At 46.4% G+C, this 13,037-nt stretch overlaps 1 protein-coding gene across 2 annotated transcripts in view; it reads left to right on the forward strand.

Moving 5' to 3' along the window:
- Nucleotides 1-10,855, forward strand: part of CFAP52 (cilia and flagella associated protein 52) — a 37,206-nt gene extending 26,351 nt beyond the window's left edge. For both annotated transcript variants that reach the window (XM_068530883.1, XM_068530884.1), the window contains 5 exons: nt 530-675; nt 3,225-3,376; nt 6,495-6,597; nt 9,322-9,433; nt 10,680-10,855. In XM_068530883.1, the coding sequence (XP_068386984.1) occupies nt 530-675; nt 3,225-3,376; nt 6,495-6,597; nt 9,322-9,433; nt 10,680-10,855 (689 nt within the window). The remainder of the gene's footprint in view (nt 1-529; nt 676-3,224; nt 3,377-6,494; nt 6,598-9,321; nt 9,434-10,679) is intronic.
- Nucleotides 10,856-13,037: the final 2,182 nt, after the last annotated feature.

Here is a 13,037-nt window from a genome sequence, read left to right on the forward strand (position 1 = left end):
GGGTTGGGTTGGGTGGATGGAATAGAGAGGAATCAAGGATGGCTCTGAAGTTCTTGGCTTGAGCAGCTGGATGGATGGTGGTGACTTTTATTGAGATGGGGAAGATGATGGGAGTGGGAGAAGGAGCATCGGGTTTAAATGGGGGCGAGGGGTGGGAAGCCAACATTTATTTGCAGGTGTTAAGTTCTACATCCCAGAGGCATGATCAACCAGGTGCTTGAATGTGCAAGTTTTGCGGCTCATGGGAGAGGTGGGAGCTGGCCTCCCGCTTCTCTCTCCTGGGATGGGGCTCACCTGGAGGCAGGTTCAACTAAGGCAAGTCGCTCATTTCCCTCAGGAGGTGTGGCCAGTTTGGGGAATCAGGGAGAAGGGGGCTATGATTCCTGGCAGCTGGTGGGAGATCGGCCTCTTCCCTCCATCACCACCACTGCCCCCAGTCCTGTCTCTCACTTATGACTTAAGAGAGCCGCAGTCTGCAGAGAGCGTGACTATACTCATCCTGCCTGCCTTTGTTTCCCTTTCGTGCCAGCGTGGGACGACGGTAAAATCCGAGCCTTCGCCCCAGAGACAGGCCGGCTGATGTACGTCATTAACAACGCCCACAGGATTGGAGTGACGGCCATCGCCACCACCAGTGACTGTAAAAGGGTCATCAGCGGCGGTGGGGAAGGGGAGGTATTATTCTCGAAGGCAGAATCCTTTTAAAATAGCCCTTGGTTTAGAGCAACTGCCTCATAGCAGGCCACCAATTTGATTTTTTCACCTGTACTAGGAATCAGGCGGGACCAAATTAAGATTTTTGATGAAACTCTGAAATACATCATAAATTAAAGTTCTAATAATATAAATACACATATCAATATGTTTGTTCTCAGAAAGGACATTTAGAATACAGACGTGAAATCATTCTACAGGGAATTGAGCTAGGAATCCAAGTTGGTGTTTTGCCAGAGTTTTAGAATACTTTTTTTTTCTCCTTCAAAAACCAGTTATATCAATTGTCTTTATCTCATCTTTTAAAGGAGATGCTATTTTTAGAATCGATTCTTTAATCTACCCAGATGCTTCGACCATCATTTCAAAATTATTACACTCGACCTTTTCGTTCCATCATTTCAAGGAGCCTAAAACATCTTGCACGAATTCATCTCAGTGTCTCCCCTCCCCTACTCTCCAGCTTTCTTCCTATCCCAAAGCCTTCCCTCTCTCAGCGTAGGACGTTTCCCTTTTCCTTTCCTTTCCCCATGCTATCACAGGAATAACCCAGGGAGAAGAAAGATACAGCATCTTCACGTAGCCTTTGGCAGAGTTTGGATCAAACCTGTTAGTGGCTGAATGTTTGGGTTCTGGGGCCACACTGCCTGGGCTCAGATTTCACTTCTGCCACTTTCCAGCTGTGTGACCTAGGGTGCGTGCTTTAACCTCTCTGTGCTTCAGTTTCCTGTAAAAGTGAAGTATACAGTGAAGATAGCAGTACTCCAATTAGTGAGTTTTTTTTACACTCTTTATTTTGTACGAAGTCTTCAGAACCTGGTGTGCATTTCACGTTCAGAGCACATCTCCAGGAGGACAAAACCCTGCACATGCTCCACAGACACACCTAGTCCTAGACCATCGCCCTGCTCTCTGCCCATTACCACCCTCGCGGCTCTGTTCCCTTCCCTCATCCCTTCAGCCACGCTGTTGCTAACGCCCACAGCATCCTTGCTTGCTCCCTCAGCCTTTGGGGGCATCGACCTTGCTGGGGAGGGTTACAGGAGGGAATCGCGCAAAACAGATTTGTCACCCCCAGCCCTGATCAGCAGTCTTTTCACAATGCCCGCTCCCATTCCCCACAGCTACTCCAGACCTTTTCTTCCAAGAGACATAGTCTTCAAGGTCTTTGTAAGTACTGGAGACCAGGGCTGCTGCTGGTCTGCAGGGGTGCACTGGTCTGAATACTGGGGTTGCTAAGGTACTCTTAAGTATTTTATTTCCATTTTCATTGGTAAATGGCCGTTACCTGAGTTGCGAAGACCCTAATCCCACCACTTTATACCCAAACCTCCCTGCCATCCCACAGCTAATGGCCGGCACATCCAAAGCTCCAGTCCTGCGCTGTTTGGCTGGTGCCCACGCCACGCTGGCTAGAGCATCTGCATCTGAGCCTTGCTAGAGAGCCACTGCCTGCCTCCATACATTCAGGATTGTGGACTCGTTTTCTCTGGCAATAGTCATCACCCTGTCCCATGTCAAGACATACTGAGTTATTTGAACACCATAGCAAGGAAGATGGCCTGGCTCATTTGGGATAACCTCATGCTTCCTCATCTTCTTGACTAAGAAAAGTGTCTTTGAATGTTCTTCTTACTTCATTTAAGGTTATTTTCCCCTTGTCAGGTGCGAATAAGTTAGTCTGTTATTACTGATCCAAACACTAGTTTTCAGTTTAGTGTTCAACTAGACTATGGCTCCTTGGTTGTCTTATATCACTTACACAAAATAATTTCTGCTCTTCTTATTTTTTAGAAGTCCAACACATTCATTATAAGAAGCATCTGACTACATTATTATGTTCTCTGGTATAGTTGTGACAGAGCGTTTATCCATTACAGGCCCTACTGTTATAACCAAATAACTTTCCTTTTTTACTTACCCTTTTTATTACAGTTAGGGCATCATACTGACAGTTTTGAAATTTTGTGTGTAGGTAGTTGTATCACCTCTGCATTTCATTTCAAGATAGCAAAGGGGTATTCGTTACTGAAAGTGGGTGTTGGCCTCAGTGGAGTTGAGAACCACTGATTTTAAATGATTGAGACTGAGCAGCTGGTGTGAAAGTTTAAATATGGCTCTGGGTACCCAAGAGATTCCCTGATGGCAGCAGAAATTTGAAAGCAATGCTCAGCAGAAATGAGCAGACATGTTATTTCACTCGGTTTAGCAGCAGCCCCTGCATTACTGGTTTTAGCAGCGGGTGTCTGATATATTTCTCAGCCCTAAAATAAAAACAGGTGTAGGCTCCCTGGTAGGCATCTCCCCGGCTCCATGGAAGAATATTCCCGCCCTGCAACTTGGCATCCCTACCTCCCTCAACTGAGATGAGAACAGGGAATTAGAAAAACAGGTCAGCCCAGGAGGTGAGAAAGCTCTGGGAATCTTTTCATTTTTTTATTTTTATTTCTTTTAACCCCCTTCAAAAATTCCCAAGTTGGAATCAAGAGCCTGTGCTTTGTGGCTTCCAGGTGAGGGTGTGGCAGATAGGCCACCAGACGCGGAAGCTGGAGGAGGCGCTGAAGGAGCACAAGTCCTCCGTGTCCTGCATCAGGGTGAAGAAGAGCAACGAGCAGTGCGTCACGGCCAGTACGGACGGCACCTGCATCATCTGGGACCTCGTGTAGGTACCAGTGATGGGGAGGACCGAGTGATGCAGAACTCAATTCCAGCATCTTATTGAACTCGAGGGAAGACTCAAACAAAGGGTAGAAATCTTACTTTGGGCAACAGGAAAGGGATGTTCATCAGAAGCCATTCATCCCCATGGCTGTTCAGAGTTCACAGATACTGGTGGAAAGGGTAGAGTTTCCAGGAAGAGCTGGATGTTAGAAGTTTCTGGACAGATAGGGAAGTAGCTTTCCGGATATACAGGGTGAGACATGGTTTAACTTACACTAATGCAACTCTAAGAATTTTCCAGAAGGGGGAGAAAGGCAATCATGTAAATAACGCAAGCATTTCCTCTGGTCCTTCCGCGCAGTCCAGTCGAGCCCAGAGTGAGCTTGCCATGGGGGTGGGAGTGGGGCGGTGCCGTCAGTTTGCCACGTCCTCAGGGACCTCTTATTCTGTGAGTGTATGGTACCCCCCGTAGACTGCCTGACTCTAAGCTAACTGGACCAAAACATGTGAACGTGACTGTTGGAGTAATTCACAGGATTTCCAAGGACGCTTTTTTTTGACTATAAGCATGTTTGCTCTGTGTCTTTTATTTAGAATTATACCCTATTCCTCCAACCCCTCTCCCAGCTGACCACCCCTCTACCACTAAGATGCCTCACTCCTGTATGTAACTGCATTAGAGAGACCTGAATAAGTACAGAGATGGGAGGAAAGAGATAGGTAGATAGATAGATAGATAGATAGATAGATAGATAGACAGATAGATGTCTATATAGAGATATTGCAAAAGGATATGAAATGTTCTAGATTGGGGAGAAAACAATGGAACTAAAGGCAAAGGGGGTGGGGGAAGGAAGGATTGGGAGTTTGGGGTTAGCAAATACAAACTAGTATATACAGAATGGATAAACAACAAGGTCCTACTGTGTAGCACAGGGAACTATATTCACTATCCTATGATAAACCATCATGGAAAAGAATATGATAAAGAATATATACGTATAACTGAGTCACTGTGCTGTAGAGCAGAAATTAACACAACATTGTAAATCAACTATGCTTCAATAAAATTTTTAAAAAGTTAAATTAAAAAAAGGCAAAGGTAGAAAGAACACTTTTTATTTTTTAATTTTTTAGTTTTTTGGCTGCACCACTCGGCATGCAGGATCTTAGTTCCCTGACCAGGGATCGAACCCAGGCCCTTGGCAGTGAACGTGTGGAGTCCTAACCACCGGGCTGCCAGGGAATTCCCAGGACACTTTTTATTTAATACATTAAAAAACAAAAACCAAAGCAAGGTTCTGTCTTCTGGCTCAGTGTGTCTCTAATTTTGCTATGCATACGAATCACCTGGGGATATTGTTTAAATGTAGATTTTGATTCAGTAGGTCTAGAGCGGTGCCTGAGATTCTGCATTTCTTTCTTTTTCTCTTTTAAAAAAAATTTATTTATTTATTTATTTATTTTCTGTTGCACTGCACGGCGTGTAAGATCTTAGTTCTCCAGCCAGGAATCAAACCCGCGGCCCCTGCGGGGGAAGCGCAGAGTCTCTGCCACTGGCCCGCCAGGGAAGTCCCTGCATTTCTTTTTCCTTTTTTCTTTTTTAATAAATACATTTATTTATTTATTTACTTATTTATTTATTTATGGCTGCGTTAGAGAGCGGGGGCTACTCTTCGTTGCGGTGCGCGGGCTTTTCCTTGCTGTGGCTTCTGTTGTTGCGGAGCCCGGGCTCCAGGCACGCGGGCGTCCATAGTTGTGGCTCGTGGGCTCTAGAGTGCAGGCTCAGTAGTTGTGGCGCACGGGCTTAGTTGCTCCGCAGCATGTGGGATCTTCCCGGACCAGGGCTCGAACCTGTGTCCCCTGCATTGGCAGGCGGATTCTTAACCACTGCGCCACCAGGGAAGTCCTGAAGTCTCTGCATTTCTAACAAGCTCCCAAGTGATGCCCCTGGTGCTGGTCTCAGGGTCACACTTGCAGAAGACGTTAGCCTGCACTTGAACTTCCCATTGGGAAAATATATAACTAGAAGGGTAGGTCGGAACTTGTTTCTGTGGATGGTTTGTGACCAGCTCAAATCCTTAAATCCTCCCTGTGTGTAGCAGGAATATCTGGTTCATTTGTGCCAAAATCTTTAAAATTGCTCAGCTCAGCTTCCATGTTTGAAAACTTCCTGGCCTGTGACATGGCCACCCAGCCTCCTGGGCTGTGGAAGGAGAAGGGATATTTACGTGTGTCTTGGTATCGTATCTGAAGCGGTGGCTCTCAACCCACTATGCACAGCAGAATCAGCTGGGATGCTGATTAAAAATGCAGATCTGCTGGCCTCGTCCCCCTGACTGATCCAAATCTAGGGAGAGGTAAGGCCCAAGAATACCCACTTTCAAAAAGCCCTCCCCCACACTTTGCTACTCAGCTTGTAGAGACCTTCACTTCAGGACGGTGGCCTCAGGAATAAAGTCCCGAATGTGGAAGCCAGAAGGTTGATACTGAATTCAGCTTCTCCTACTTCCTTCTCACTGGAACTTGAGGCTTCCCGTTGAGTTCTGTGCTTCGTCTTTAGAAAAGGGCCCCTGCCAGTGTCTTCTGACTGCTCCCAACAGGTGCAAGGGGAGGTTGCTGTGTGGAGTGGGCAGACTCACAGGAACTCTACTGGGGATAAATCAACCAACCCACATCCACGCTTTACCAAATCCAGTTTCAATAGTAAATAAGGGGGACTTTCCTGGTGGCGCAGCGGTTAAGAATTCGCCTGCCAATAGAGGGGACACGGGCCCGAGCCCTGGCCCGTGAAGATCCCACATGCCGCGGAGCAACTAAGCCCATGAGCCACAACTACTGAGCCTGCACTCTAGAGCCCGTGAGCCACAACTACTGAAGCCCGTGCACCTAGAACCCGTACTCCGCAACAAGAGAAGCCACCACAATGAGAAGCCCACACACCGCAACGAAGAGTAGACCCCACTCACCGCAACTAGAGAAAAGCCCACGTGCAGCAACGAAGACCCAACACAGCCATAAATAAATAAATAAATAAATAAAATTTTTAAAGAAAATAGTCAATAAGGTTTCTCAGGAAGAGAAAGTCATGTTTCACAGCTCTGGAATCTGTTTTTCAGGCGTCTTAGGAGGAATCAGATGATCCTGGCTAACACCTTATTCCAGTGTGTTTGTTACCACCCCGAAGAGTTCCAGATCATCACCAGCGGGACAGACAGAAAGGTGAGAGTCAAGATCTTTCTGGTACAAGAGAAGAGCAGTGAAGCCTTGTGGCTGAGGGTACAGGCTCTGGAGTCAGGCCACGCCCGTTCAAACCACGGGTTTGCTGGTGATCCGCCGTGTCACTTTGGAAATGCTCCCTAACGTTTTTGGGTGCCTTTGCTTCCTTGTCTGCAACATGGAAGTGATGACACCACTGGCCTCATGCAGCTACTGTGGGGATTAAAGTCATGATTGAATATGATGCTAAAAGCGGGGGGCCTGGCGCATAGCTGGCACTCAGTAAGGACTGGTTTTGATTATGAGGACATTCCTAAGGCTGGAAGTGTTGTGCCCAAAGGAGCTGTCACTTTGATTAAATTCAAATGGAATGACAATAGAGCTCATCTCTCATCACCCTACTTCATCAATATATTAAAAATCTCTTTAGCTAAGGAGTCCATGTCCTTCAGTGAAAATTGGCCATTATTTGGGGGGGAATATTCCCCCCTTGGAGCAAGCAAGAGGCTTCAGGAGAGAGGCACATGGAAGGGCAAGGAAGCTGGGGTGTCTTCCACCCTGCCAGCCACATCAGATCAGCCAGATCTTGGCCTGACTACCTGCACATCCAATTACTGGGTTTGAATACCCCTAACGTAGACTTTGAGATGACTTTGAGATAACTGAAGAAGAGTTTGCATATTTATTGTTTTGCCAGATACAGGCTAAGTTAATGGAGTTAAAAGTATAAAAGTATTGAGGGAAAAATACAAAAGGTACCTTCCCTCCCCACCTCCACCCCCCAAATTAGAATCTAGGAGTGGGGCTTTTTCCTGTTTAAGCTTCCCAGGTGATTGGGAACGACTGCCTGAGACACTTTGTCATAAAAACCCAAGGAATGCTGCCTGGTCCAACCAGGATCTGCCCGACACAGACAGAATGTTCTGGGAGGGCATGAAGAACTGCCTCTGTGTTCCAGTCTCCGTAGGTTTTTAAGTTTCTTTGTGTCTCATCTGCCCAAACTGGCCTATGCCTGCCCATCTCCCAACCTGTGCTTGACTTGTGGTCTAAGTGGGCTTCCTCTTGGCACTGGGGTGGGATGGATATTAGGGAGTTAATCACCACGTCACTATAAATGCTTTGATGGACAGTTCATATTGTTTCTAAATTACTGTGATATCTGCCGTATTCTAGGTTTCAGCTTTTGAGACTTGAAACAATCTATTTCCCTCTTATTTGAATTTTGACCAGAATATTCCAACCATAAATCATAAATCTGTCAAACTACTGTTAGTGCTGGGGACATGACAGTGTCCCTGCTGTCATGGAGCTTACCTACCTTCTGTATTAATTTTGGGTGGGAGGGGATGGAATTGGATAGTACAGATGTAAATGAGTCCATGAAAGAGCAATGAGTAATAAGTGAACAAGATGATACGAGATGGTGAAAGAGCTAAAAAATATATAGAACAGGCTATAGGATAATGGCTGGGAGAAGGAAGCTGTTTTAGCAAGGATGGTCAGCGAGGCCTCCTTAAGAAGGTGGCACTTGAGCTGAGGCCTGAGTGCCAGGAGGACCTAGCCATGCTTTGATCTCAGGGAAGACCATTCCTGGCAGAGGACACTTGGGAAAGCCCAGGAGAGGCTCCCTTTGACTTCCCTGGTCAAGGAAGCTGGTAGTCAAGCACCAATGACTTACATGGATGTGATTCCTGAGAAACTAGGATTTTGGCATGCTTTCATACTCCTTTATGTTTTTACTATGAAATCAGAACTTTGTTGTTAAAGTGACCGAGCATCGATAGAAATTATAAAGCAAAATAAATAAATAAATAAAAAGATAAGAAAAATTTTAAATACACCATTTCTAGCTAAATTCAGAGGAATACAGATTCCTGGGAACACAGCAAGTTGCCATCAACATGAAACATGAAACAAAGAGAAAGTTCTGGGTGAAATACCCAAGTTCCCACTCCCGATTCCTGGTCAAGGGCTCTATGTTTAGAAAGAAATTTTATTTGTGAATTGGTTGTACATTTACAAAGTTCAAAGTTCAAAAAGTATAAAAGCAGTATATTCAGAGAAAAATCTTCCTTCCTTGAGCCCCTGTCTCCCTTCCACCGCTAACCTAGTTCCTTGGCCCAGGAGGGGGCGGTGGGGTGGGGGGAATAAGATCAGTCTCTGTTTAAACCCAGCCCTGCGGAATGTTCTGTTGCTTTGAGGCAGAAGAGAAGGTTTGGAATAAGGGTGGGGTGAGGAAGAGGGAGGGCCAGCCACAGTGAGAGCTCACTTTGTAAGGCCCAGTCTCCAGAACTTTCCAGAACTGCTCATTCCCCAAGCTGGAGGAAGGAAATGCTTTCCCCTCCCGCCAGGTCTAAAGAAAGCTTCACTTTCCTCCTCTTAAGAGCAGAATTGGGAAAGTGGATGCAGTGGCCGCTTTCTTCTCTCCTTTACAGCTTCCTTCAGGCTCAATCTGCTCCATCTGACCAAAAGTACTCTCTGTCTCAATCCAGTTTACCAGCATATCAACACCTCTTTAAATTGAATGCAAATTTAAAAGCCACTACTAAAAATATGAAAATGATTTCTCCACCCCCTGCTTTAGCCTATTTATAATTTCAGCTGGTATATCATCCCAGGGTGTATTTTTGCTATCTGCTATATAAAGTAGAACCTTCTTTTGTTAGCATGCGTGTGGATGATTTCACTGAGCTGAACCCTGCCTCATGCTTCGTTCTTGAATTCCAGATTGCTTACTGGGAAGTGTTTGATGGGTCAGTAATCAGAGAGTTGGATGGCTCCTTGTCCGGGGCCATAAACGGCATGGATATCACCGTGGAAGGAGTACACTTCGTCACAGGTCAGTCCTGGGATAAGAGAAGAAAGCCAAGCCCAGCTTATTTAAATGGGAATGTGGAACTCCCAGGCGGGAGGCAACTGGAAATGACCACAAAAGGGTCTAAAGGGCAACGTGGTTAGATTCAGGCCTGAACACTGCAGCCGGTGTGGCTGGGAAAGAAAAATCCAGAAGTCACATTTCAATGAGAGGAAACATTTGCTCACGAGCCTTAGGGGCACAAATAAAACCTAAGCTTCCACTGCATGCTTTTTTTTGTGGTGGGCAGCGATGAAAGAAACGGGCCTTTACACAACATTGTAAACCAATTATACTTCAATTTAAACAAATTAATTAATTAAAAAAAAAGAAAGAGGGCTTCCCTGGTGGCGCAGTGGTTGAGAATCTGCCTGCCAATGCAGGGGACATGGGTTTGAGCCCTGGTCTGGGAAGATCCCACATGCCGCGGAGCAACTAGGCCCGTGAGCCACAACTACTGAGCCTGCGCGTCTGGAGCCTGTGCTCCGCAACAAGAGAGGCCGCGACAGTGAGAGGCCCGCGCACCGCGATGAAGAGTGGCCCCCGCTTGCCGCAACTAGAGAAAGCCCTCGCACAGAAACGAAGACCCAACACAGCCAAAAATAAATAAATAAATAAATAAAAATTTAAAAAAAAAAAAAAAGAGAGAAAGAAAGAAATGGGCCTTTACATGGGCTGGGCTGTCCGGTCTGCCTTGCTCTGCTATTTCCTACTGAAGTCTTCAATGCCAGGCTTTTCAGTCAGCATTTCCAGGGGGCATTCGCCACACAATGTGCCCGTTGAAACAGCATCAGTCTCATTTCTTGCAGCCTCTTTGATTCTTCCAGACAGTAACCAGTTAACGTTCCAAATCAATACAAGTTTCACAAACACATTTACGTAAAGCATGATATAAAATTAGACACGGTATGATCCCAATCACATATTCAGATGTATATCTGTGTAACTTACAGAGAAAAGACCAGAAGGAACTAAACCAAGATGTTACTAGTGGTTCTCTCTGGATGGTGGGATCAAGGGTGATGTCACCTGTTTACATTTTTTCCCCCCAAATTAACTACAACAGATCTAGATTTTTATAATCAAGGAAAAGAGTGTTTATAAAGATATGTTTTTCTTCCTTTAAATCAGCACATGGGGAATGTATTGAAAACGATCCAGTAATGTAAAATCAGGACTGTTTCTCTCTGTTCTGTTGCAGCAATGCCATATAACTGTTTGTTATTTTCAGGTGGAAATGACCATCTTGTCAAAGTTTGGGATTACAATGAGGGTGAAGTGACTCATGTTGGGCTGGGACACAGTGGCAACATCACCCGCATCCGGATAAGTCCAGGAAATCAGTACATCGTTAGCGTGAGTGCCGATGGGGCCATTTTGAGATGGAAGTACCCATTTCCCTCATGAAGCATTGGAGACCTCCTGGATTCACAGCATTGAATACCGTCCTGTTGGAGGCTGAGCTTAGATAACTCCACAACTAGTCTTGCTTTCTCACATCTGTGTTTCTGTGCTTTGGTCAAAATATTTTATCTACAAGTTTCTCCTTTCCTTTATAGAATGCATTTTACATTCTCGAATTGTATATTAAAACTGAGATGTGTTCAAGAATAATTTGTCCAGACTGTAAAGTTTTTTTATTATGAGTAAGTTCCCAGTTGTTGGTTTCCTGTCATAATCTCCCTTCTATGACTCTGCAAAACCCACAGCCCTTCCTCATAATTTGTCCACAGATAACCATTGCTGTGAGTCTCTAAAAATAAGGAATGTGAATTTACCTTCTTAATCAGCATTTCATTCGTCAAGCTGCCTGGGGCAAGACGTGGGTTTGGATCCAGATCTTGGGTAGGGTTTTTGTTTTGTTTGAACTCTCTGATACTCCGTTTTGTAAAGTATACCGTTACCTTTTTGTAAAGAATACCTGCTCAAAAAGTGATTGTGAGAATTAAGTGAAATAATGTATTAAAGCATCGGCAGAGTTCATGACACAGAGTAGAAACTTCAATATGAATTATGGTGCTTTCTCAAAGAAAATGTGTGTCGGGGATCTTGGGGGTAATTATCAAAGGTGAAATCTCATAGTTGCTTTTCTGGAGTTAACCGTAAAATCTTTCTCCTCTGCTTACCATTAGAAGGGCGATGGAATGGACCTTGTGTACTGACCTTCCAACCAGGGACGGTGTCCTTTTCCAGGGAGGGTAAATAACGGTATTTCCCAGAAACACTTCAAGTCTCTAATTCACAGGACAGTCTTTTGTTCTGCACATATTCTTTATCCTTTACTTAATGCTTTTTTTCCCCCCTGCATCAGGTAACCTGCTGCTGCCCTATTTGACATATCAAGGTGGATATTTAATAAATGATGACCACTTATTCATCAAATAATAAGTAACATTTCAGGGCATTCATGTAATAATGCATCCTGCTAATCTCTTGTTGAGCTAGAAATTGATGAGAAATTCACTTTGCGAGACTTTGCCGGATTAATTATAAACGTGACAGTTACAGGATAAAGTGAGCGAAGTCTCCAGGGAATCAAGGGCAAGGCAATGCCAAGTCAATTCTCATTGGGCAACAATTCAGCTGGGATTTTGCGGTACGGAGTGAACGTGAGACCTCCTAGGGGGCGCGCCCGGGAGCCGGAAAACTTCCTGGTGAGCAAATACTGAGGCTGGAAAGAGCTAAGCTGCGGGGTTGGCAGTCCACAGACCCTGCTCGAGTTCCGGCTTCTCTGCTTACGGGTCGTGTGGCCTCAGTCCATTGCGTTAACCTCTCTGAGCCCGTTTCTCCACCAAATAGACCGAGGACGGTCAAGTCTCGCTTGCAAGTTTTGATAAACTCTCTAAACTAGTCTGTAATTTAAACAAGCAAACCACAACCATCCCGGGTGTTTCTACACGCGGTTCCCAGTTCGGGTCCCAGGATGGCGGGTCCCGCAAAGGCTCTGCCTCCCCTGCGGGGCAGACGGTCTGGAAGGAGGTGGCGCCACCTGTCCGCACACACCTGAGCCTGCGGCGGAACCAGCGGCACCAAGGTGCTCTCCACCCCTTCGCCGCTCCCAGTGCGCGTCTCTCGCTACGCCGGAGGCTGCCCTTTGGGGAGTCTTCCTTTGCCTCCTCTTCACCTTCGCCTGGAGGTAATTACAAGAAATTTAGCAATATCCAGGGCTTTGCAATTTACTAGGGCGTTCCCATTTATCATTCCTCTATTATTTTCACAGCTTGAAGGCTGGGAGGGGACTAGGAGCAGAGGTTAAATTCAGGTCGGTAGGTTTAAGAGAGGTAAGGAAGGGGGAAGGAACCAGAACTCTGTGCTCCAGTGCTTTTATTCCTGGTCCGAGCGGCGGGGGCGGGAGCCGGCGGGGGTGGGGGCGGCTGGGCGCTGCCCGGGGCGGGCCCTGCGGCCTGATTCCCGCGTGGGGCGGGGCGGCCCCGCCCTTGGCTCCGCCTCCGCCCGGTCCCGGCACACCTGGCCCGCAGGTAGCCGGCGCCCGGGCGCCTTTCCGAGCCTGGAAGGGCCTGTTGGCTGCTCGTCCTTCCGGCGCCCGGAGGCTGGGGGCTCCGCTCCGGGAGGGGCGCCGGCGGGAGCC

The sequence above is a fragment of the Eschrichtius robustus genome, chromosome 20, assembly GCF_028021215.1.
Source record: "Eschrichtius robustus isolate mEscRob2 chromosome 20, mEscRob2.pri, whole genome shotgun sequence".
In the NCBI taxonomy this organism is placed as follows: domain Eukaryota; kingdom Metazoa; phylum Chordata; class Mammalia; order Artiodactyla; family Eschrichtiidae; genus Eschrichtius; species Eschrichtius robustus.